The sequence below is a fragment of the Bombina bombina genome, chromosome 5 (assembly GCF_027579735.1).
Source record: "Bombina bombina isolate aBomBom1 chromosome 5, aBomBom1.pri, whole genome shotgun sequence".
Classification (NCBI taxonomy): Eukaryota; Metazoa; Chordata; class Amphibia; order Anura; family Bombinatoridae; genus Bombina; species Bombina bombina.
Window position 1 is genome coordinate 328740515 of NC_069503.1, and position 26904 is coordinate 328767418.

Here is a 26904-nt window from a genome sequence, read left to right on the forward strand (position 1 = left end):
AAAGAAATCCATCAACCATGTGGCATTAAAAGGGATTAAATTAGATTTTTCTGTATTAAAACTCAATTATAAACATATTCAAAGTAAAAAAAACAAAACAAAACTTAGGTTGAGTGAAATTCTAAGTTTAACATACAAGTTTAATACATAGAATGGTTACAAAAGATACATATTTATTACTTTGAAAATACATTCTAGCAATGAAAATATCTGCACTGTGTAACTTTATGGGTTACAGGGTTGTAAATTTCAACCTTTAATATAAGCCAAGATACTGATAGTTAAGACCACAAGCAATGTACCTACCATAAGATTGAGCATTATAAATTGCTCTTTTGCAAGTTCCTGAATTTCTTCACTTTCTGCAAATACTTTCTTCAATCCTGACAAAAGAAAGCCAATTATTTTTAATTATTATATTTCAATTGAAATATATGAAAATATTGAAAATCAACTTTAAAAAAGTTAAACTTTCATAAAATACATTGCATGCATAATACTTTTCTTAATTAAAATAGAAATAGATCAGACTGAAGCAGAATTTAGCAGGTGAAGGCCTAGATCCTATGCAGGTCACTATAATAAAGCTCCAAAATGTCTTGTGACAGCAGATATCACATAAAGGCCACATTTTTGCAAATTTAGAAATTCATGATTTGGGGTTTTCTACAGCTAAATTGAGTGCAAAGTTGCATGTAAATTGGCTGCACATTACAGCCAATCAGAGATACAAATAATACCCTCTAGGCATTCCTGACTGCAATATACTGCAGCAACAGTTAAATCCAGCATGTCATTAAAGCGCTGGGAAGAGGTGTCCCCTGGCATCACTGTGCAGGTGCCTGCTCTGCCTTATGGGAATCCTGACCCGTCCTTACCACTACTTTCTGCTTTAATAATAGGAATTCACAATCAGATCACTTACAAAGCACTCTGCTAGTTGCATGACCAAGCTGTGTAAGTAGTGCCGCTGACTGGATCATAAGCAACAAGCTCGGCAGGTCCAGGTTGGTACTTTACCTAGGTTTTTAACCTTTTAGAGGCCGCCACGTAAAAAAATTATTAACTCCTATTCCCCGACATCGTTGCCACTATAATAAACCTATTAACCCCTAAACACCACCCTCCCGCATCGCAAACACTATTTAAAGATTATTAACCCCTAATCTGCCGCCGCCAACACCGCCGCTATAATAAACCTATTAACCCCTAAACCTCTGGCCTCCCACATCACTACATAAAAATATTAACCCCTAAACCTAACCCTAACGTAACCCTAAGCCTAACCCTAACCCTAACCCTAACACCCCCTAACTTAAATATAATTAAAATAAATCTAAATAAAACTTACAATTATTACCTAAATAATTCCTATTTAAAAATAAATACTTACCTATAAAATAAAACCTAAGCTAGCTACAAAATAACTAAATTACCACTTAACTTAAATTTTAAACCATTTGAAATAATAATTCCCAGGCCCCATTCCTCATTTGTAACAGTCACTAAAGTGTCATTGAGTCTGTAATTAACGTTTGGATTTTTCTTTCCTAAAAGCATAATTTTACACTTTGCAGTGTTAAATTTGATTTCAGTCATTTATCTAATCTTCCAATTTTTGTATATCACTTCTCAATTTGTCATTTTGTCCAATGCACCCCCACCCCGAACATCAACTCTATTACAAATCTTTGTATCATCTGCAAACAGACATACTTTCCCCTGTAGCCCTTTGCTGATATCTCAGATAAATATGTTAAACAAAACAGGCCTCCGAACTGACCCTTGAGGAACACCACTAGTAACTGTCACCTCTGCTGAATGTACTCCATTTACTAAGACACTTCTTCCCTAAGCCAGCATTCTATCCAGTTCACAATTCTTGTGTCTAGACCAATGAGATACAGTTTGTGAATTACGCATTTAAACATATTTTATTTTTGTTTTCATGGAATCTAATCATTAGCATGGTTTATTGCTGCTCTTTCATGATAGAACATCTTTTCAGTTTGATATCATTAAAATAATTGATTAGAGGTATGGAAGAATTAGTTGCAATAAGACTGACTGACAATACATTTGAACATGCAGATAGGCAGTTACCAAATTGACTATCTCACTGGGTTTTCAAATTTGCACATTTAATATTAAAAGCAAGATTCATTGTGCGTGTGTATAGTTTGCTTTAAAGTTGTAACTGTAACTTGTGTATCATTTGTTTTATATTTAGTTACCTTGGCAATACTGGCATTCTTCTAGGTGATGAATTACCATAAGAGGCTTATTACTGGAAAAAAAAAATAGATTGAGTGAATTTTATGGAAACAATTCTCACTGTATTTCAAAAAAGTATATGAATTGCAAACTGATTAAATGTACCATACACATTGGGCTAGGTCTAATACAAACCAGTCAAATTAAGCTGCTATGCAAACAAAAAATCTGAATCTGAACAATAATATCAAACCCAAACTATTATTTTTAGTGACAACTTTTGCCTGTTATTACCACCTGGATGAGCCCTAGTCACTATAAAACTAGTATTGTTATTATAAAGGTGCTATTGATATAGCCCTCTAAACCTGTGACCAATGTTCCCTCTAAAGCCCTATTTTTTTAACCATCCCAGCAGTGAAACAATTAATAAGGGAACCATATCTTGTGGTCTGCATTGTGTAGTAATTCCTAACTGCAGGGCGTGGTAGCTTAATTAACTGTTTCACTGCTGGGCCGCTCACAAAATGGGGTCTTAGAGAGAACACTGTCTGAGATCCCTTCTCCACTGCAATAAAGTTGAACCACAATTTCCCCCACCTACATTCAACTATGAATCCTATCCTTTGATAATATAGTCACTCAGGCCACAATTGTCCTTAAGCTCGATACCACACATCACAATTAAGAGTTACCCGGGCCCGCCACAAATAATTAAGCACAATCTGATCTTCACTGTAATTAAGCCTAAGCATAATTAATGCCAAGAATGGCCCTTTAGACAGGGGTTATGGATCACATATGAGGGGGTATTGTAGTTTTCTGTATTGTAGTGAGTTAGAGCCAAATTTTATAAAAGTCTCTGGACTGGCGAGATTCTTTAATAGTGATTGTCAGTGCTTCTATTTTCCTTGTGTAATTATATAAAGCCATTTTTATCCTGAAAACAGGGTATCTTGCTTAGGGGCATATACTGCATAACATAGAGTTATTCATACTTATAAGTACAAAATACAAAGTGTTATTGTTTTTTCATAAAATGGGTTGAAAATGGGCGTTCCATGGGCATGTATGAAATTGTCTCTCAAATCCCTGTGTAATTCTCATTTTCGCCCTACAGATCTCACTGTTTATTCTCGCAACTTTAAATGTGCCAAGCTTTTATTAAAATACTCAAAACACTAATTACTTTGAAAGGAATCAGCCCCCTAGAGTAAGATTTGTAATGGGAGAACTGTTAAAAGGAGTGCTTAGTGTTACAAAAATTTGCAATGGGGAAATTTTGGTTAGGTGAGGTTGTGGATAGGGTAAATTACAGTGGGTAAACCAGGACAGTGTACTTAGGTTTATTCGAGTTAGGGAAGAGGTCATGAATAAGGTAAAATGTATTTATAAGGCCAGAATAGATAATGGTTAAATTCCCATTGAATACAGTAACATTGCATAATTAGCAAGTGTGTTATAAAAATACAATACTCTGAATTTTACGTTAGCACTAGATTTTTTTTCTGACATATTTTTAAAATGACTTCAATTTGCAGTACCATGTGACAGTCATCAGCTAATCACAGACTCATTTACATATACACTGTGAACTCTTACACATGCCTAGTAGTAGCTGATGCCTCAGAAAGTGTGCATATAAAAAGAGTGCACAATTTCATAATTTAAGTAAATAGGAAAGTATCCTAAAACGAGATATTCTAGCTGGGTCATGAAAGTTTAATTTTGACTTTAGCTTCCCTTTAATGATCTATTATAATACAAAAATTACCTGGTGGCTGTCCACAGAAACCAGCCTTCAGGAGCTACAATTATTTAATGAGTCGCAAGAAAAAATAATAATAATGAAATATATATATATATATCTATATATATACATACACATCTATAATCTATATATATATATCTGTCTATGATTAAGGCTCCCAAGGAGCTGAAACGCGTCAGAAGCCCACCCCAGCCCCTTTTCTGCTGTCCATCATAGCCATTTGCCTTGTATATACATCTTAGAAGCTTTTATTCTGTTGCTAATAAATATTCACTTTTGCTTTGAGCTCCCTGTCCGGACCTTCCTTTTGTTCCACTATATATATATAAGGTCAGAGGATGGGGTGAAACCCAGAAATGTCACGCTGATTAAAGGATAATATTGCAATCCGGAGAGTGCCTTCTGATTACTGGACAATATCTATTGTTTGCTGTGCACCCCGGTATATATTTCATATCTGTTGTCACAGTAGCTTGCACGCATAGAACCACTAATCGAAAAAAAAATGACAGGCAGAGGCAGGCCACCCCGCAGGGGCCGTCGTGTTCGTGGTGCTGTGATTCCCTTTGGCCCTAGAATAATGCCCAGTGTTCAGAGGCCACGTACCCGGAACTCGAAGATTTCTGAGGACATAGTTGACTGGCTAACACAGGACACCCAATCTTCTACAGCTTCCGCTCGGAACCTTGACGCACCATCCTCCGCCTGCTGCCACCACCAACACTAGCACCACAGCCGCTTCACTTGATCTGTCAGAGGGGTTATTTACACATCAGTTGGAAGAAATGAGTGATATTGATGCGCAACCATTATTGCAGAGTATGTAGATAACAGGGATATGTCTCAGTCAGGCAGCATTACACACATGGACGTACGGTGTAATGATGATGATGATGTTGTACCCGCTGCTGCTTCCTTTGCTGAGTTGTCAGATACAAGTGAAGCGGTTAATGATAACGATGCGTCCGTGGATGTCACGTGGGTGCCCACTAGAAGAGAAGAAGAAGAGGGGGAAAGTTCAGATGGGGAGACAGAGAGGAGGAGGAGACGAGTTGGAAGGAGGGGGAGGTCGTCACAAGAAGCTAGTGGCACAGTCAGACAGCATGCATCGGCACCCGGGGTCAGCCAAACAGCACGCCAATCAACGCATGCTGTTGCCACCACCAGAATGCCGTCATTGCAGAGCTCAGCAGTGTGGCATTTTTTTTGTGTGTCTGCCTCTGACAACAGTGATGCCATTTGCAACCTGTGCCAAAAGAAACTGAGTCGTGGTAAGTCTAACACCCACCTAGGGACAACTGCTTTGCGAAGGCACATGATCGCACATCACAAACGCCTATGGGATTAACACATGAGTACGAGCAGCACACAAACTCAAAGCCGCCATCCTCCTCCTGGTCCAGCATCTTCAGCCACGTCAACCACTGCTGTCCTCCTTGCCCCCTATCAACCATCTGCCACTCCGTGTCTCGCCTTGAGCAGTTCCTGCTCATCTGCCCACAGTCAGGTGTCTGTGAAGGACATGTTTGAGCATAAGAAGCCAATGTCACAAAGTCACCCCCTTGCTCGGCATCTGACAGCTGGCTTGACTGAACTCTTAGCCCGCCAGATTTTACCATACAAGCTGGTGGAGTCTGAGGCGTTCAAAAAATTTGTAGCTATAGGGACACCGCAGTGGAAGGTACCCGGCCAAAATTTCTTTGCACAAAAGGCAATCCCCAACCTGTACTCGATTGTGCAAAACGAACTAATGGCATGTCTGGCACACAGTCTTGGGGCAAGGGTCCATCTGACCACTGATATCTGGTCTGCAAAGCATGGTCAGGGCAGGTATATCACCTACACTGCGCATTGGGTAAACCTTCTGATGGCTGCCAAGCATGGAATGCGTGGCTCTGCAGAGGAGTTGGTGACACCGCCACGACTTGCAGGCAGGCCTGCTGCCACCTCTTCTACTCCTCCTACTCCATCCTCTTCCACAACCTCCTTGGCTGAGTCCTCTTCTGCTGCTGTGTCTTGCTCCACATCAACGGCACCCCCCCAGCTCCCCAGGTACTATTCCACATCCCGGATACGGCAGTGTCACGCCGTCTTGGGGTTGACTTGCCTGAAAGCAGAGAGTCACACCGGACCAGCACTCCTGTCCACCCTGAACGCACAGGTGGATCAGTGGCTGACTCTGCACCAACTGGAGATCGGCAAAGTGGTTAGTGACAACAGAAGAAATTTGGTGGCGGCATTGAATTTGAGCAAGTTGACACATGTGCCGTGCATAGCACATGTGTGTAATCTGATTTTACAACACTTTGTGCGTAAGTACCCAGGCTTACAGGACGTCCTGAAGCAGGCCAGGAAGGTGTGTGGCCATTTCAGGTGTTCCTACACGGCCATGGCGCACTTTTCAGATATCCAGCGGCGAAACAACATGCCAGTGAGGCGTTTGATTTGCGACAGCCCGACACGTTGGAATTCAACACTCCTAATGTTCGACCGCCTGATCCAACAAGAAAAAGCAGCTAGCGACTATTTTATGACCGGGGTGCTAGGACAGAGCTGGGAATTTTTTTGCCACGTTACTGGACGCTCATGCGCAATGCCTGTAGGCTCATGCGTCCTTTTGAAGAGGTGACAAACCTAGTCAGTCGCACCGAAGGCACCATCAGCGACATCATACCATTTGTTTTCTTCCTGGAGCGTGCCCTGCGAAGAGTGCTGGATCAGGCCATAGATGAGCGTGAAGAGGAAGAGTTGTGGTCACCATCACCACCAGAAACAGCCTTATCAGCATCGCTTGCTGGACCTGCGGCAACGCTGGAAGAAGATTGTGAGGAAGAGAAGTCAGAGAAGTAATGTGGCTTTGAGGAGGAGGAGGAAGACCAACCACAACTGGCATGCCAGGGTGCTCATTGTCACCTATCTGGTACCCGTGGTGTTGTACGTGGCTGGGGGGAAGAACATACCTTCAGTGAGATCACTGAGGACGAGGAACGGGACATGAGTAGCTCGGCATCCAACCTTGTGCAAATGGGGTCTTTAATGCTGTCGTGCCTGTTCAGGGACCCTTGTATAAAAAGGCTGAAGGAGAACGACCTGTACTGGGTGTCCACGCTACTAGACCCCGGTATAAGCATAAAGTGCCTGAAATGTTACCGAATTACCACAAGTCGGAAAGGATGCAGCAGTTCCAAAATAAATTAAAAAGTATGCTTTACACAGCGTATAAGGGTGATGTCACAGCACAACGAGAATCTAACAGGGGAAGAGGTGAAAGTAATCCTCCTCCTCCCACGACCACGCCGGCAAGGACAGGACGCTTTACAGACGTGTTGTTGATGGAGGACATGCGGAGCTTTTTAAGTCCTACGCATCGCCACAGCCCTTCGGGGTCCACCCTCATAGAATGACTCGACCGACAGGTAGCAGACTACCTCGCCTTAACTGCAGATATCGACACTCTGAGGAGCGATGAACTACCTTAACTACTGGGTGTGCAGGCTTGACCTGTGGCCTGAGCTATCCCAATTTGCGATAGAACTTCTGGCCTGCCCTGCTTCAAGTGTCCTGTCAGAAAGGACCTTCAGTGCAGCAGGAGGTATTTTCACTGAGAAGAGAAGTCGCCTAGGTCAAAAAAGTCTAGATTACCTCACCTTTATTAAGATGAATGAGGGATGGATCCCGAAGGGACTGACAGTGAGCGATACATTCGACTAAAAAAGGCCTGATGAGATGAGCTTCCTTGGGCTAAAAATGGTCCACACGCTGCTGTATTTTATCTCTGAATGCCGGATGACTTGCATGACTTATCCGCCACCAACTAGGGTTCAAGCCACAATGTTTTAGGGCACTTTCTGCCTGGGAAACAAACATCAACAATACCTAATTTGTTAGGCATGTGTACATGCCTAATTTTTCTGGCCTCTGGTGCTGCACTGTGGCTTCAAAAACCAAACCAAAAAAAGGCACATAACAGGGATTAAACTGATAGGAATAGTACTACTTAACACACCACTCCTATCTGGTGGCACTTTAGATTGCACACGCAGTGCCCCAAATTTGAAGTAGGAGGACCGACCAAGCATCTTTTTCCATCTCCCGGTTCCTAAAATCGATGCCATATACACGTTCCCTGATAGGGGACGTAACAGGGATTAAACTGATAAGAATAGTACTACTTAACACACCACTCCTATCTGGTGGCACATTAGATTGCACGTGCAGTGCCCAATAATTGAAGTAGGAGGACCGACCAAGCAAACGGGAAGTTTGGTCTGTCACTGTGAAGCGGGCGTAACCCTTACACTACCTGATCGATACAACATCATACCTGATGTTTTAAAGCATGTTATTCCAAACAATTTAGGAATGTTAGGTGATTTATGCCCTTTATGGCTTAAAATCAGACTCTGCATCAACTATGTTATTTTCCATGGGAGTTTTGCCATGGATCCCCCTCTGGCATGCCACAGTCCAGGTGTTAGTCCCCTTGAAACAACTTTTCCATCACTATTGTGGCCAGAAAGAGTCCCTGTGGGTTTTAAAGTTTGCCTGCCTATTGAAGTCTATGGAGGTTCGCCCGGTTCGCCCATTCGCGAACAGTTGTGGAAGTTCGCGTTCGCCATTCACGAACCCAAATTTTTATGCTTGCGACATCACTAATTGGCACATTTTAGGATAAAATAAAAGAAAAGGTGGGTACTTTTGCTTTAATGGTAGCACAAAAGTCACCAAATTTAAAAGATCATTTGGTACGAAGTATGTACAATAGAAGTCCATCAAATGCAGAATGGTTGAGAAAAGATAGAGGGGTGAAAGGCAACTACCCTTGTGGCCAATGTGTGTATTGCCCTTACATGGAAAAAGCAAAGAGATTTTCAGCAGGGGGTAATAAGAGGTATGGCATAAAATATTTTTTCAATTGTAATTCAGTGGGTGTAATTTATCTGATACACTGTTCTTGCCCCAGATTCTATGTGGGAAAACTAAAAGGTTCCTAAAGGACAGAATTCAGGAACATAGAGACGATATTACACATAATAGGAATACTACCATTGCAAGACACTTTACTGAGTTCCATCAATCTAATGCGTCTTATTTGAAAATAATGGCCATAGATAAAGGAATGGTTAATAACAGAGGAGGTAACAATGACATAGTACTGTTACAGAAAGAGACTTGTTGGATTTATGTGTTAAAAACCAGGTATCCTAGACGAGGTTTAAATGAGAGACTGTAGTTTGCTTCATTTTTATAGACTATATAACATTATTAGATATCGTAGCATGGTGAACGCTGATCCCTGTGCACCTTAGGTCACATTGATTTAAGTACATGTGTGTGTTTTTAATGTTAAAGGATCATGCTTTGTGGTACCTTTTAATATAAACTAAATTTGTATGGGAACACCACTATGACATCACTAATGGAGGTGGGGCATTTGGTACTAAAGGAATCACCTGTCCCTTAGTAATTAGCCCTGATGAAGCCACTGTATTTTTGGAGCAATATAGGGGTGAAACGTACGTAGGCAAGCTCCCCGATATGCTACACAAACTGGCCACCTTGAGAGTTTACCTGATGACATCGTAACATCAAAGTAGTACTGGTAACGAGAGCGGTATTGACTATCATTTGCGTCAATTCCTAATGACAAGCCCCACAGCTGAGTTTTTCCAAACCATAATGGCGAAGGAGGAGTGAGCATTCTGGTCACAACCTTAGAGGTGATCTTACATGGATTCCCTGTCTGTATGAGAAATCAGATTACAGGAGAAAGATAAGGATAAAGACACCTACAAAAGACTAATCAGATAAAGATCGAATGCTGACCGGATAAAGATTGAATGCTGAAATAGCATTTGGGATCCAGCATATGGCCTGTATATGTGTTTGGTATTTGCTACAGCAAAGAAGCTGACCTCGGATGACATCGAGCCCAAGAGAGGCGTTATAGCGCTGGACTAAGCGCAGTCTGTACATGTCTGGAGGATTCAAAAGCAAACAAAGTGGAAATGTCTACCATTAACACAGTCTTAACCGATTCAGCTGATGATATGGTAAAGTAAACTTTTACGTCTTACAGTGTAACATCGAAACAGCACTGGTAGTAAGAGCGTTATCGAATAACCGATCCAGCTGACGATATGGTAAAGTGAACTTTTACTTCTCTCAGTTCTGTGAGACATGTGTGAGCCAATTGGCAGTGTTACCTTTCATTCGCTACTTTGGTCTTGTTAGCTTGTAGCAATACAAACTCTCATTAATGTTACATGCTTTTTGTAAATATTTTGCAACATTGGATGCGACAACCTGTCTTTGATCTTTGGATTAGTCACTTTTAGTATTGTTTTATGCTTGTGATGTTAATCGCTGTATAGGCACTATGCTAATATGTTTATCTATAATAGTTAATTGTTTGGAGTATAGTAGAAATACCTTTATACAGGTCTTCTCTGAATTAGGTTGTTGTTTTGGATGTTTTGGTGTATAGGAATTTTGCTTACAGTTAATGCAAAGATCCGCTGTTTTTAGATCTGTTTCTGGAATAAATTGAATTAAGATTTTTTCAAAAGAGTGCTGAAGTCCCTTTCTTTATTCAGAGTTTGTCGAAATTCTGTACCTATTTCTCTCTTTAATATAACCATATATATGAATTCAAAAGGGCCTGCACCATTGGATGCAATTGCATCTATTTTTTCTGTATTTAACTATAGAAGTTATATACTAGCTATCTCTCCCCATCCATTTTTATCTTTAGATATATATATATATATATATATATATATATATATATATATATATATATATATATATATATATATATCTTTACCTATATATAATCATGTATAAATAGATGTTTAAATATTTATTTGTGCAAATATCCATCAGACATATATTTAAATATCTCTTTACGAATAAATAAAACATATTGGATTATGAAATATGCCATAATATCTTCTTATGTTGCGCTTTTAAATAACCGCGATTATGTTTGCACGACTTGTGGTATGTTTCAACTTTTTCGGCTCCATTGAAGTCTATGGGGGAATGACATTTTGATTTTTGTTACTGCAACTTTGCGAATGTGAGGACAGAGAGGTCCCAAAAAAATGTTAGAAACAAATATATAATTTTAAAGATGTTTATCTCACTATGCAGGGTTTTTGATGTGTAGAGACTCCTACGTTACAATATAAGGTCTTTTGAATATCAAGCCCTCAGAATTTTCAATTTTCTTTGAGCTAAGAATATCTAGTTTGCAAATCATCACCTGCCACAACTAATTGCTTTTTAAATTAAAAAATACAACAGAAAACTAAGTACAGATTACAATGCTTTAAAATGAGCTAAAAAATTAATGGTGATATAGTATGATATCCATTTTCATGTTAGATGGGCATGAGACCCAACAATTTTCTTTCATGATTCAGATAGACAACACCATAAAAAAAAAATCCATTTGACTTCTATTATCAAATTCACATTGTTCTCATGTTATGCTTTGTTGAGGAAATACACAGGTAGGTAGCGTGTACATATCTGGAGAACTACATGGTAGAAAAATCTGCTTCCATCTAGTGCTGTTGCAAATGTGTAACATTTTTGCAAAATGACTGCCATATAGTGCTGAAGACATGTTCATGCTTCCTACTTTTCAACAAAAAATACAGAGAAAATTAAGAAAATTTGATAATGGAAGTAAATTGGAAAGTTGTTTAAAATTGCATGTTCTATGTGAATCACGAACAAAATATTTTGGGTTATATGTCCGTTTAAACAGTAAATAATGGTGCAACTAATATTATGACACTTGGAGTATGACCTCTGTGACAGAAGTTGTGAAGTGCACCCCAAATAAAATTTATACTATTATGTAATACAGTTAGGCTTTGTTTTTTCATTATAAATCTTAAATATATTATTTAAGGGAAAATACAGAGGTTACAACTTTTTGTTACCCTTTCTTTGCATTGTAAAGGCCTTCTTCATAGGTTTGAACCCATGTGATATCATCTCCCCAGCCTGCAAAAATCATTTTTAGAAACATAATTAGAACGATCATTCATAAATGTAAGAATTGCATTTTTTGTAAACTGTAACACTAACAATGTACTTTGTCACAAGCCACCTGTTCTGCAGATCACTTTGCATAAAAGTGTTGTACCTCAATCTTTTTCTGTATTTATGCACTAAGGACTAGATTACAAGTGAGGTGAACATGTTTTTGCGCAAGCTATATCGTGTTTTTGCAATCCATTTTAATTGCGCTTATATTGCAAGTTGATCGAAATTGCGACTGCGCTAGCTCAACCGTGATTTATGCTACAATTCTTATCGTGATTTCAGAGCTGTGGTTAATTGTTTTGCGAAACTAAAAAGTTGCACGAAACACTGTAAAAATACATAACAACGTACAGATACACTCATATTAACACTGTCTAATAAAAATGATGTTAAAAAATATTGCACACAAAAATTATAAGGGCTAAAAGATAAGAGATCTCGGTGTTAGAAGAAAAAAAAGCCGCCAAAATACTTTAACATAGACACACATACAGATACATTGCTAAAAATGTATTTGTATGTATATAGATATGTTTAACTATGTATTTACTGTAAATACTTTCAATGTTCTGCACATAGCAGAATATGTTCTAGGTATTTTTAAATATATATTCCTATATATATCTGTATATAGCTACAACTAAATATAATCATCTATATATATATAGGTATAAATATATACAGTATTTGTTTAAAAAAATATCATATAAATGTAGAAATATTTAATTATGAATAAATAGAACATATTCCATTATGTTGAGAACATTGGAATATGAAATATTCATATTTTAATGTTAAGATAGCGCAATTGTGAAAATTCGATCGTGTTTGTGCGATAGTCGGGTGTTAGTATTTTTCTACTTTTTTTATTATTGACTTCTATGAGGGAATACGTAAATGCGCACGTGATATTCGATGTTCAGATTTTTGCGCTAGTCGGGTTATCACTTGAGCAAAATAATTTTTTTTAACTTGTAATACAAGCGCAATCTGACTAAAGCAAAAAGCTTAACTCTAAGGGAGTTTTCACGATAGTGAAAACGCAATATACAGCGCCACTTGTAATCTAGTCCTAAATGTAACATTGCAGAATATTTTGACACATATTATAAGAACAATAATAAAGTTAATAGAATACCATGATAACCATTAGTAAGTCACTAAGCGATGCAAAACTCTAATATGTTAGCAAAAATTACAAAGATAAAGGAGAAGAAATATATTATTTATGCAATTTAAAAAACAAATTATGCTACCTACTGTAAGAGCAAAGCTACCCATAGTCAAATTCATATTTTACATAAAGATCAACATGGCTAAAATGTAAAGTTAAATCAAATCTTAAAGTAAATGTAACATTGTTTTCATTAAAAAAAAACTTTCATATATTTTTTAATCATTATACCCTTAAACAAAGGGCTGAGAATGTTATTTTCCACCTGGTCATTTCAAGAATAGTGGCTAATAGAGTTTTTGTAACCTTTAGGATTTTTAGTGTGGCTGGATTTTACTTGCACACTAAACACTATTGGTTATAGCAGGGTTGCTGCTGTCATAAAAGGTTCAATAATTACAAAGCCATAGATTGTTATTTATAGCTCAGCATTCTAAGGCACTGCGGCTGTGGTCTGTAGCAACCCAGCCTTTCATCCTTCCGAGGTTGATAAAATGAGCAGCACCTTGAGACCCTTATGGGTGATTAGCTGCGCTTTACAAGTACCCAATACAAACATACAGATAAGGAACCTGTAAATATTATTCAAAATAAATCATACATGACCTCTTGATAGCGTCTGTGGGGCCCGACTTCCTTTTCTTATTGCAAAGGCTAAATTGGATGAGCAAGCGATAAGCACAAGTGATAACGCCAATGTGGAATGAACCATTGTGATTTCTGATGACTTTTTACAACAAACTGTGAAAAAAAGTAAAATTATAATTTAGCAGCTTTACTTACAAAGGTATTACTAGAATTGCAAGTAATTGTTTCCATTTTCTTTAATCATAATTTTACTGGAGAAGGTAGATTTATCATTTATTTGGTCCTTAACATTGGTGTATCAAACTGCACATGACTAAAATATAGTGTGTGTTTAATGAACATATATTCCACATTTTTCTGAGGTTTGCTACATATATCATGGTTTGTTTAAGATAAGTGCATGGACAGTTTAAAATATGTAGATCAATTTGTATGTCAAAATAACATACCATACTTAAAGGGACACTGAACCCAAATTTTTTTCTTTCGTGATTCAGATAGAGCATGCAATTTTAAGAAATGTTCTAATTTACTCCTATTATCAATTTTTCTTCATTCTCTTGGTATCTTTATTTGAAATGCAAGAATGTAAGTTTAGATGCCTGCCCATTTTTGGTGAATAACCTGGGTTATTCTTGCTGTCCAGAGTTCTGAACAAAAAAAAAAAGCTTAGATGTCTTCTTTTTCAAATAAAGATAGCAAGTGAATGAAGAAAAATTTATAATAGGAGTAAATTAGAAAGTTGTTTGAAATTGCATGCTCTATCTGAATCATGAAAGAAAAAAATTTGTTTCAGTGTCCCTTTAAAGAGACATGAAACCCAACATTTTTCTTGTATGATTCAGATAGAGAATACCATTTTAAACAGTTTTCCAATTTACTTCTATTATTTAATTTGCTTCCTTCTCTTGTTATCCTTTGCTGAAAGCTTTATCTAGACAAGTTCAGGAGCAGCAGAGAACCTTGGTTCTAGCTGTTGATTGGTGGCTGCATATACAGGGAGTGCAAAATTATTAGGCAAGTTGTATTTTTGAGGATTAATTTTATTATTGAACAACAACCATGTTCTCAATGAACCCAAAAAACTCATTAATATCAAAGCTGAATAGTTTTGGAAGTAATTTTTAGTTTGTTTTTAGTTATAGCTATTTTAGGGGGATATCTGTGTGTGCAGGTGACTATTACTGTGCATAATTATTAGTCAACTTAACAAAAAACAAATATATACCCATTTCAATTATTTATTTTTACCAGTGAAACCAATATAACATCTCAACATTCACAAATATACATTTCTGACATTCAAAAACAAAACAAAAACAAATCAGTGACCAATATAGCCACCTTTCTTTGCAAGGACACTCAAAAGCCTGCCATCCACGGATTCTGTCAGTGTTTTGATCTGTTCACCATCAACATTGCGTGCAGCAGCAACCACAGCCTCCCAGACACTGTTCAGAGAGGTGTACTGTTTTCCCTCCTTGTAAATCTCACATTTGATGATGGACCACAGGTTCTCAATGGGGTTCAGATCAGGTGAACAAGGAGGCCATGTCATTAGATTTTCTTCTTTTATACCCTTTCTTGCCAGCCACGCTGTGGAGTACTTGGACGCGTGTGATGGAGCATTGTCCTGCATGAAAATCATGTTTTTCTTGAAGGATGCAGACTTCTTCCTGTACCACTGCTTGAAGAAGGTGTCTTCCAGAAACTGGCAGTAGGACTGGGAGTTGAGCTTGACTCCATCCTCAACCCGAAAAGGCCCCACAAGCTCATCTTTGATGATACCAGCCCAAACCAGTACTCCACCTCCACCTTGCTGGCGTCTGAGTCGGACTGGAGCTCTCTGCCCTTTACCAATCCAGCCACGGGCCCATCCATCTGGCCCATCAAGACTCACTCTCATTTCATCAGTCCATAAAACCTTAGAAAAATCAGTCTTGAGATATTTCTTGGCCCAGTCTTGACGTTTCAGCTTGTGTGTCTTGTTCAGTGGTGGTCGTCTTTCAGCCTTTCTTACCTTGGCCATGTCTCTGAGTATTGCACACCTTGTGCTTTTGGGCACTCCAGTGATGTTGCAGCTCTGAAATATGGCCAAACTGGTGGCAAGTGGCATCTTGGCAGCTGCACGCTTGCCTTTTCTCAGTTCATGGGCAGTTATTTTGCGCCTTGGTTTTTCCACACGCTTCTTGCGACCCTGTTGACTATTTTGAATGAAACGCTTGATTGTTCGATGATCACGCTTCAGAAGCTTTGCAATTTTAAGAGTGCTGCATCCCTCTGCAAGATATCTCACTATTTTTGACTTTTCTGAGCCTGTCAAGTCCTTCTTTTGACCCATTTTGCCAAAGGAAAGGAAGTTGCCTAATAATTATGCACACCTGATATAGGGTGTTGATGTCATTAGACCACACCCCTTCTCATTACAGAGATGCACATCACCTAATATGCTTAATTGGTAGTAGGCTTTCGAGCCTATACAGCTTGGAGTAAGACAACATGCATAAAGAGGATGATGTGGTCAAAATACTCATTTGCCTAATAATTCTGCACTCCCTGTATATACCGATTGTGATTGGCTCACCCATTTGTTCAGTTAGAAACCATTAGTGCATTGCTGCTCCTTCAACAAATTATACAAAGAGAATAAAACAGATTAAATAATAGAAGTAAATTAGAAAGTTGTTTAAAATTGTATTATATATCTGAATCATAATAGAACATTTTTGGGTTTCATGTCCCTTTAATACATCAACATTTCCCATATTTGCAATGCTACTTAAAAGAACAATCCATAATTTTTATTGTATAAAAAGATAGAAAACCCTTTATTACCCATTCCCCAGTTTTGCATAACAAACAAAGTTATATTAATATAATTTTTACCTCTGTGCTTACCTTGTATCTAAACCTATGCAGACTGCCCCTTATTTCATTTCTTTTGACAGACTTGTATTTTAGACAATTAGTGCTGACTCATAAATAACTCTACGGGAGTGAGCGCAATGTTATCTATATGGCTCACATGAACTAGCGCTGTCTAGCTGTGAAAACTGTCAAAATGCACTGAGATAAGAGGTGACCTACAAGGGTTTAGAAATTAGCAAATTGTCAAACCTAGGTTTAGCTTTCAACAAAGAATACCAAGGGAACAAAGTAAATTTGATGATAAAAGTAAATTGGAAAGTTGTTAAAAATTGCATGCCCTATCTGAATCATGAAAGTTTAATTTTGACTAGACTGTCCCTTTAAGTAGAATTTATTCTCAGCTCCAGTGGGTGACTTCTGATCTGTAGGTAAAATTAAATGGGCCCTTAAACTTAGATTTTTAGAGTATGTTAGAGCCATTGAGGATCTCATGTGGCAAGACATGTAATGTAAGTATGTAAGTATTCATACAAGTAGAGGTGATATTGAACCTTGATTAATCGAACTGTACTGGGGAGCCACAGTAAATAATATGGAAACTGGTGTAAGACTGTTCATTTAATACTGTATAGTGTATACTGTTGGAGTACTGTAATTTTTGTCTATTTTTATACATACAAAATGCCATTTCATTTTTCCTATTTTCAGTTACAGACTGAATGGTATCATATTTGTTTAAACAAATACTTCTATTTAACTGAAGGCCAAACTAACATTGATTAGCAGAAATTATATATGTGACTGGGCCTTTAGACCCTTTAGTGTTAAGCATTTCTGTAATTTTATTATGGATTTATCAGTAAACAGCTTTTTTTAAATTAAAGTCACATACTTTATTTATATGCATGTAATACACACTACTATAAAGAAGAATATGCACAGATACTGATCTAAAAGTCGTTCGTTGGGTGTAGTGCTCGTATTACAAGTTGAAAGTAAATGCAAATGTGTGAGCGCAAATGCGATTAACGCTAGAATGATTACTGCATCGTCAGAGCTCTAGTTAACTGTTTCGCAAAACAAAAAAGTTGCACAAAACACATCAAAAATATATTACGCAGTACAGTTGCAATCATAAAAACACTATGTAATAAAAATTATATTAAAAAATACTGCGCACAAACGTTATAAGGGCTCAAAGATACAAGATCTCAGGTGTTAAAAGTTATTTTACTGTATTTTTGTTCTTACTCATTATAAAATGGTTTCTATTCTGTTTGATTTAACATTTCTTAATAAGTTTGTGCTTTTCTTATAGAGGGGCTGCACTTGCCGGAGCCCCACTGGTGTTTTAGGGCTATGACAGGGGTGGCTGTTTAGGAGAGTTCTGTGTATAGTGGTTGGGCTTGGCACATTGGGTAAGAAAGTTCAGGCAGAGCTGAGGGGACCCTGTGCAAAGTTATGGTGGGCAATTGAGTGAGTACTGATCCCGTTTTTGGGGGAACATGTGGGTAGCCATTATGTTGGTGGAGCTAGTGCCCCCTGGTCACCTGACGATGTCACTGCCACTAACAGGCTATATTTTCAGTTTATATATATATATAGACAGACACACATACAGTGTTCTCCACATAAAATGTTGCCAGCTGGGTGGCATGTAAAGTAGGTGGTTGGCATTTTAAAGTAGCCATGTGTAATATTATTTAATATTATATAATTTTCTGCTATTCAAAGCACAAATTAGTTGCATAATTTAACATTTAATGATAATTTGTTTAATAAAAATTTTAAACAGTTAATATTAGCTAATTTTAGCTTAAAGGGGCATGAAACCCAATTTTATCTTTCATAATAATGTAATGTAATTTTCCAATTTACTTCTATTATTTAATTTTCTTCATTCTCTTAATATCCTTTGTTTAAAAGCACATCTAAATAGGCTAAGAAGCTGCTGATTGGTGGCTGCACAAAGATGCCTCGTGCGATTGGCTCACTCATGTGCATTTCTATTTCAGGATATCTGAAGAATAAAGCATATTATATAATAGAGGTAAATTAGAATATTGTTTAAAATTGTATTCTCTATCTGAATCGTGAAAGAAAATATTTGGTTTCATGTCCTTTTAATATCAGCTAAAATTTTAGCTGGATGGTCAGAAAAATCAGCCGGGTGGTGATTCGTAGTTTATGGTATATGAGCAGCTTCAAGGATAGATCCTGTTAAGCTAAAAAGGTTGCACTATTTTCACTCTGTCCTGCTTTACATTCATACAATCAATTAACTTCTAACCTGCACTGTTAGTTTTTTAATGTTTTCGTGATGCCTCCTCAATTTTCTGTTTTTTTAATTGCCATGACAGGCAAACAGAGTTAGCATGCCATTATTTAAAGGGACACTAAAGTCAAAATTAAACTTTCATGATTCAGATAAAGCATGCAATTTTAAACAACTTTCTGATTTACTCCTATTATCAATTAAGAAAAAGTAGGAATGTATTCTTTGGAGCCAGCCCATTTTTGGTTCAGAACCTGGGTTGTGCTTGCTTATTGATGGCTAAATGTATCCACCAATCAGCAAGAGAACAAAGAAAAATTAATTATAGGAGTAAATTAGAAAGTTGCTTAAAATTGAATCATGAAAGAAAAAAAATTGGTTTTAATTTACCTTTAAGTGAGAAGACACTGTTTGGCAATTAGCTTTAGCATTCTGTGTTTGACTCCTAACTTTCAATTCTGTAAACAGAAACCTGAATGGGTCTAGTATTTTCCTATGCACTGCATAACCTTAACGACAGCGAATTAAATTAGCTGATCTAAAGACTCTACTGTTCAGGGATGCAAACAATATACACTAAACTTTCTTACAGCTGTTCCTCTCCTTCTCCTTTGTCAGTCACTTGAACCACCTAAGCATTTAGGCCTACGAGCCCAGCTGTTTTGTAGATTACATTCATGAGAGCTGATTTACAACAGTGCAACTCTTGGCAGGGCCCTCTATGCATTTGTCTCCTATAACTGCTACCTTTGCATATCATTCCTATGTTTATAGCGATGAGGAATCTATTGGCGCTCTACAAATAACTGATAATAATAGTAATAAAGCAGGTGATCTCTTTGCTGCAGAGGCAGACATTTGCTTGAAATTGTCAGTCATCAAATAGACAAGAAATGTGGGAGAAAATAATTCTAAGCTCATGATTAGTGGTACTGGATCATTGTATATAAGAATGATTCTTGGTAAACATGAGAACATATTGGGCCAAATGTTCTACTCCTGATTTGATAAACCTGGTCCAAGATGTTATCAGAAAAGTGATTTCTTGTTTGACAACATTAACAGTTAAACTATCTTATATCATTTTCCTGTAGTTTTAATATTTTGGTGAGGGAGCTGTGAAGGTAGCGTTGGAATTGGGCAGAGCCATTATTAGAAGAGGAAGTGCAGAATGGGAATGACAATAGTTCAACACAGAGTCATTGTCTGATCAGTTCCATCTGGATTTAATTCCTAGGTACATGAGTAAGGGCCCTTATTCAAATTCAAGTGAACCTGATGATTTACGTCAATACTCCCTTCAAAATCACGAGGCGGTATTCAAAATCAAGTGGTCTGGCTCTTCTGCCGATGCATTGAATGTTGCATGAAAATATGCGCATCTGCAATATTTACACTTCAGACAGCCATAATGCCTTGGGATGCTAATCAAAAAGCAAGTGAGAATAAAAACACGCTTGTATTCTCATTGCAAATCTGTTTGCTGGCGATTGTAATGGAGAAAATTACACTTGTATATGCATAATACATTATTTTATTTTTGGTACAATTAAAGATTTCATCTTGTTATGTCTCCAGACACACAAATGACTCTTTAAATTTAAGGTACAGGAAAAAAATGCTAAAAATTCTTAAAAAAAATTAAATAAAAAACGTGAAAGAAATCCCCCCCAAAAATGGAACAACTCAAATGTTCTGCTTGTTTTTAAGAACTATTCGAGCAAATATTAACAGTGTATATAGCATTAGCAGTGTATACAGCATTCATTTTTGGAACTGACATTTCAAAAGTATTTGACATTATATTAATATTAACCTGCATTTCATATTTTCTGAAGAAATCTAGTAATAATAATAATAATAATAATATCACAATGCATTTTGTGTAGTATTTCTGTCTGAACCTGTGAACCTGTGATAAAATTACAAATAAATGTGTATATGGGTGCACTTAAGGATATAGTCCGAAAATCTTTTCCTTGTAGAATAAAACCTCCAAAGAAGAAAGAGAGCTGTATATGGTGAAGTAAGTTATCACATTTATATTCACATATATGTAGAGCCGTACTCATATCTTAATGAGCTTATAACTTAGCTCTCAAGAATGATCGCTCAAATGTTGCCTCCCTTCACAGGCTCAAAGGTAAATACAGTAACCACCATTAACAGGACCCAAATAAATAATTTATGTAAAATGTATTGGTTAAAAAGGACAAATCATCACTCGGGTGCATGACACGGCATACAACCCCTCTATTTGTTTTGTATTACATGTGTAGTGCCAAGCACCCGAGTGATGATTTATCCTTTTTAACCAATACATTTTACATAAATTATTTATTTGGGTCCTGTTAATGGTGGTTACTGTATTTACCTTTGAGCCTGTGAAGGGAGGGAACGTTTGAGCGATCATATTTGAGAGCTAAGTTATAAGCTCATTAGCATGTGAGTACGGCTCTATCTATATGTTAATATAAATGTGATAACTTACTTAACCATTTCCAGTTCTCTTTCTTCTATGGTGGTTTTTTCTACAAGGAAAAGGTTACCAGAGTATTTTCTGGACTATATCTTTTAGTGCACCCATATACACATTTATTTGTATTTGTATACTTATTTTTATTTTTGTATATAATAAGTTGTATCTTACTTTCTTTGTTATTTAGTCTTAACTAGTGTCACAGTTGTTTTTTTTTAATAAATAGATTTTTTAAAAAGGATATTACCATTGATATGAAAACAATGATGTATTTTAAATTTATATTCTATGTCACCAGCTCTAGTCCTAATTAAAAACAAAAAAGCTGAATCTGACTAAACAACATTATACAGATTTATATGACCCACAACAGTGATGTAGAACCTTCCATTCCAACGCAAATATATATTGAGATATTATGTTGCTACATATCCATTGTGGTCCTTTACACTACCTTCATATTTTATCTCATTTTAACCCATGCATCTCATATCAGTGTGCTAAATCACTGCAACGTTGACTTTTAACACTTTGAATGATATACTGACGAAACTGAGACACTGCAAAAAGGCCTATTAAATAATGTTACATTTTAAAAACTTCCATAAATGAGTTTTAATGTTTTAAGGGACAGTCAACAATAAAATTGTAATTGTTGAAAAAGATAGATAACACCTTTACTACACATTCCCCAGCTTTGCACAACGGACATTATTATATTAATATACTATAACATTAAAACCTCTAGATTTCTGCCTGTTTCTAAGCCAACTACAGACAGCATCTTATCACATGCTTTTTATATTTGCTTTTCACAACAAGATACTGCTAGTTCATGTGTGCCATTTATATAACATTGTGCTAACGCCTGTGGAGTTATTTAAGAGTAAGCATAACACAGCACTAATTGGCTAAAATGCAAGTCAATAGATAATAAATAAAATGTAATGTGATCAGGGGGCTGTCAGAAGATGCTTAGATAGAAGGTAACCACAGAGGTTAAAAGTATCTTAATATAACTGTGTGGTTATGAAAAACTGGGGATTGGGAAATAAAGGGATTATCTATATTTTAAAACAATAACAATTCTGGTGTAGACTGTCCCTTTAAGCTTATCAACATTTACGCTTTGACAGAAATCAATAAAATAATGTTTATGGGGATTTTTGGAGAAATTATAATAGAAGAATTTTCAAATTGAATATTATTTTGTTCTTACAAACATAAAATATAATTCAGAGATTATTTAATGCAGCTGTTAGCGCTGTGGCATCTGAAAGCATTTACTATGTTAAAATATCAATACAAATAGTGTATACACTGCACTACAGAATTCTGAGGAAGAACATTTCTGTTCCTATGATTTCTGAGAAATAAAATCAATAAACATTGTTATGAAAATAGTATTATATATTATAATGTTATTAAAGAATATTTAACATGTTCCCACTCACTGTTTGGATTATAAATTCTCTAGTAAAAAGGACTTTTTATTTATACTGGTTAACTTATGTTGTGTTTTGTGCTATGCTAGATTTATTATGACAGCATCTAACACATTGGTTCTTGCGTAGTAATAAAAGATAACTTGTATATGATTTTATGTGAGACCTAGAAAGAACTCTTGGAATCGAAAATGATATACAGCATTCATTTAAAAAGGGGCCCTTAGAGTTTATTTATAATTATTTTAGGAAGTAAAAAGTAAAATTGATAAATGGTACAATTATTTTTATTGTTGTTGTTATTATTATTATTATTGCAATTATTGCAATTATTTGAGATATTGTTGATCAGATTTTTTTTCACAAAATTATGAATTTGCTGGAGACTATCAGTTACCTAAATCTTAGCAGTGTGCTAAAATTCTACTTCTAAAACAAACAGCCAATTAGCATTCCGTAACATATGTTATTTGATAACGTCACTTACAATTGCAGGAGCCTATCCAGATTTACAGGTCTTACCAGCCTTTCTATCTTCACCAGTTTCTATGCTACCCTATGGCTCTGATTAATGCTCTCTATTCTAGTCCTCCAGGTTTAGTAAATTAGCTGAATATAACAAACTAGCAACTTCAGACGCTTGAGAGACTGATGAAGCCAGTAAAGCCATAGAGGCTGAAGACACCTCTTAGTCTCCCACATGAATCACAGAAATGTGATCTTTATTGTACAATGATCCTCTTTTTCTTGTTTTTTTCATCATTTTTCTGTAATTTAAAAGAACTTGTTTCAGTATTCCATATCCACAAATGATCTACCTAGGTGTTTGCAAACCTGAGCTGCATTATCTCAGTTATGCTTCCTGGAAGAATTCATTTTGTTTTTTATATAATAAAAAAATATTTTAATATCTTGATTACTAGTGAATTTTCAACCATATACTGTTAAGTAGATAATAATTTGGAGCATACATCTGTTCATTTAACAGCTGTATAAAATATTGTTGTTGACATTTAACCATCTTGTCACGTTTATATTTCCTTGATTTTATATTTTTCCCCCAAATACTAGTACAGGTGGCCCTCGGTTTACAACAGTTCAATTTGCACCGTTTTAGAATAACAACCTTTTTTTTCAGTCATGTGACTGGTATTCAAAAAGCATCGAGAAGCAGTGCATTAATTAAAATAGCCAGTAGACCTGAGCTATCGAGCAGCTTGCAAAGGAACAAGATCTTCCTGTCTATAAATCAGTCCAGATTGGAATGCATAGAAAGAACTGTTTGCAGAAAAATGCAAGTAAAGTCTGTATTGTGTGATTATTTTATTAGGTTTATAATGCTGTTTAGCAAATGTTTTGTTCATTTAACTTAGTTTAATTATATATTCTGTGTTGTGTGATTATTTTATTAGGTTTATAATGCTGTTTAGCATTTAAAGTCTTCATTTCAAAGTATTAAAAATAATGTATTAGGTGTTACTTATGCCAATTTTGAGAGGGGCCTGGAACCTAACTCCCTCACTTCCCATTGACTTACATTATAAACTGGGTTTCAATTTACAATGGTTTCGATTTACAACCATTCCTTCTGGAACCTAACCCCGGCGTAAACTGAGGGCTACCTGTATTTTATTCAAGTAAAAGACCTAGTCATTCTCATTCTTAAAGGGACACTGAACCCAATTTTTGTCTTTTGTGATTCAGATAGCGCATGCAATTTTAAGCAACTTTCTATTTTACTCCTATTATCAAATTTTCTTCATTCTCTTGGTATCTTTATTTTAAAAGCAAGAATGTAAGTTTAGATGCCGGCCCATTTTTGGTGAACAACCTGGGTTGTTCTTGCTGATTGGTGGCTAAATTCAACCACCAATAAACAAGTGCTGTAAAGAGTTATCAACCAAAAATTGGTTGGCTCCTTAACTTAGATGCTTTCTTTTTCAAATAAAGATAGCAAGAGAACGAAGAAAAATTGATAAGAGTAAATTAGAAAGTTGCTTAAAATTGCATGCTTTATCTGAATCACAAAAGAAAAAAAATTGAGTTCAATGTCCCTTTAAGGCTCAAGCAGATATTTCTGTGCTATGAAATATTTTATTACTGAAAACATATTGTAGCCTCTTCTGGAATCAGCTAACCTTTTAAAGAAAAGTTGAAACTGTAATTTTTACTCTAGATCAGCCACATGGAACAAGAGGCTGTGTCTTTATAAGGTGCCCTCAGAACTTTATACTGCGGAACATGTTATACTACCTGAGCAGAAACAGGTTTTGCAACATTGCAGTATATTGTAAGCTTTTAAAAGAAATTAAAGGAGGAATCACATTTCTTTCTTTTCTTTTTTTTCCCTTTCTTTTATTTTTTTAATGACAGCAACCAAATGTTGAATTTAACTAGTAAAAACAGCATAAGCAAAGCAAATCCATATACCATAGTGTAGCACACAAAACATTCTCTTCTTTTAAATAATATTTACATTAAATGTGATTCGCTTCTGAACTATATGTTGCTAAGTATAAATAATAACAATTCATTACATTATTTTGAAATTCGGTTCTGAAGACATTTAGAATATTCAAACTATAAACAGGTGTATATGTTATAATCATGGATTTAGAAACTGACTTCCTATCTTTGAACTAGCAAGAATGACTACTTTAATGGAGACTTGTGAACTGACCTCAGTAAAGAATTCTACTTCTTACTGTGAATCTTCTGTTTTGTTAACTCACCCTGAGACTTAAGTATGGGTTAGTTAATCGATCCTTCTTGTAAGTTCCAATTAAGAGTGTGTTTTATATTGAAACGTTATTAGTTGACTTCTATTGTAAAGTGCCAGCTCCCCTTAAGTTCATTATCTTGATACAAAATTGTTTAAAATCTTTCCTCTTTAAATTATACATATAGTAAACTACTAGAATAAAAAGACATTTAATAAATGCATTAAAATCATTATTTCTACATGCAATGTAGAATTTATGTATGGTATCAGTATTACAAATATTTCCTTGCACCCAGTAAATATAAACTGAAATGTCTTCTTTATAAATGTAAAATATATTGCTTATTTAGCACATGAACCAGCATTTGTGAATATAATAAAACTTAACAAATCTTTCTCTACATTCTTGATACATTATTCCTAAATTAGTGGATCATGTTTAACGTTTTCTCCCCTAAAACTACAATGCAAATATTTTAAGGAAATAAAAGTAAACTTACTTGAGTGAAGCCCTGTGCTAATGTTCTTCCTGCTTTACAGAAAGCTCCGATAAGAATCTTTTATAGACGTACATTGGACAGTCAACCTGCACCTCTCTGTTGCTATAGCAACAAGGTGATTGTTACCTGAAAAAAAAAGGGTGGGGAATATTCTTTATACTTTTAGTTTGTTCTCGTATATTCCCAGGGGTGGACTGAAGATACATTGCTTTCACTCTTCCATGACTTGGATCAAATATCATTAAATTAGGAAGCAAAATAGAAAGGGGTCTGTGTATATTTTTTCTGGTAGACAGGGTTTGGTTCCCTTCATTGAAAAATGAAACCAGCATTGGAGATGAGAATTGTATGAACCCATTGTTTGTGCTGATGGATATTTTTTGGTTCACTGGTGCTTGGAGATTAAAACATATATTAAATCTTAAATTATATTAAGTAGAATAAGTAAAATACTCACACATTTTCACACAATAAAATTGTTCAACATGTATTTTCAATTTGTTTTATTTTTATAAAGTAAGCAAGAACTTTTTAAAATGTTACCAAGACAGCAATTAGAAAAAAAATACTTTTGTAACATATATAGGTCAAATTCCCTCACAGGTTGCTGGCAAAAAATATGATTACAAAAGATACATATAGTTAATGCACCTACTTGGAACCATGAAGTATATTAAAAAAAAAGAAACACATAAGGCAGATTTACAAGTGGTGCACTTACATTAGGACATGCATGATATTGCAACATCTCAACCACGGTAACTTGCATGCATATTACAAGTTGAAAGTAAAGGTATTCACTCCAGC

The 26904-nt window shown here is 36.1% G+C and overlaps 1 protein-coding gene across 1 annotated transcript in view; it reads right to left on the reverse strand.

Moving 5' to 3' along the window:
* Positions 1–26212, reverse strand: part of AGR3 (anterior gradient 3, protein disulphide isomerase family member) — a 41361-nt gene extending 15149 nt beyond the window's left edge. Inside the window, exons 1-5 of the mRNA XM_053714123.1 lie at positions 26098–26212; positions 13827–13961; positions 11941–12004; positions 2235–2287; positions 307–383 (exon numbers count right to left, since the gene is read on the reverse strand). Of these exons, the coding sequence (XP_053570098.1) occupies positions 307–383; positions 2235–2287; positions 11941–12004; positions 13827–13932 (300 nt within the window). The 5' untranslated portion in view covers positions 13933–13961; positions 26098–26212. The remainder of the gene's footprint in view (positions 1–306; positions 384–2234; positions 2288–11940; positions 12005–13826; positions 13962–26097) is intronic.
* Positions 26213–26904: the final 692 nt, after the last annotated feature.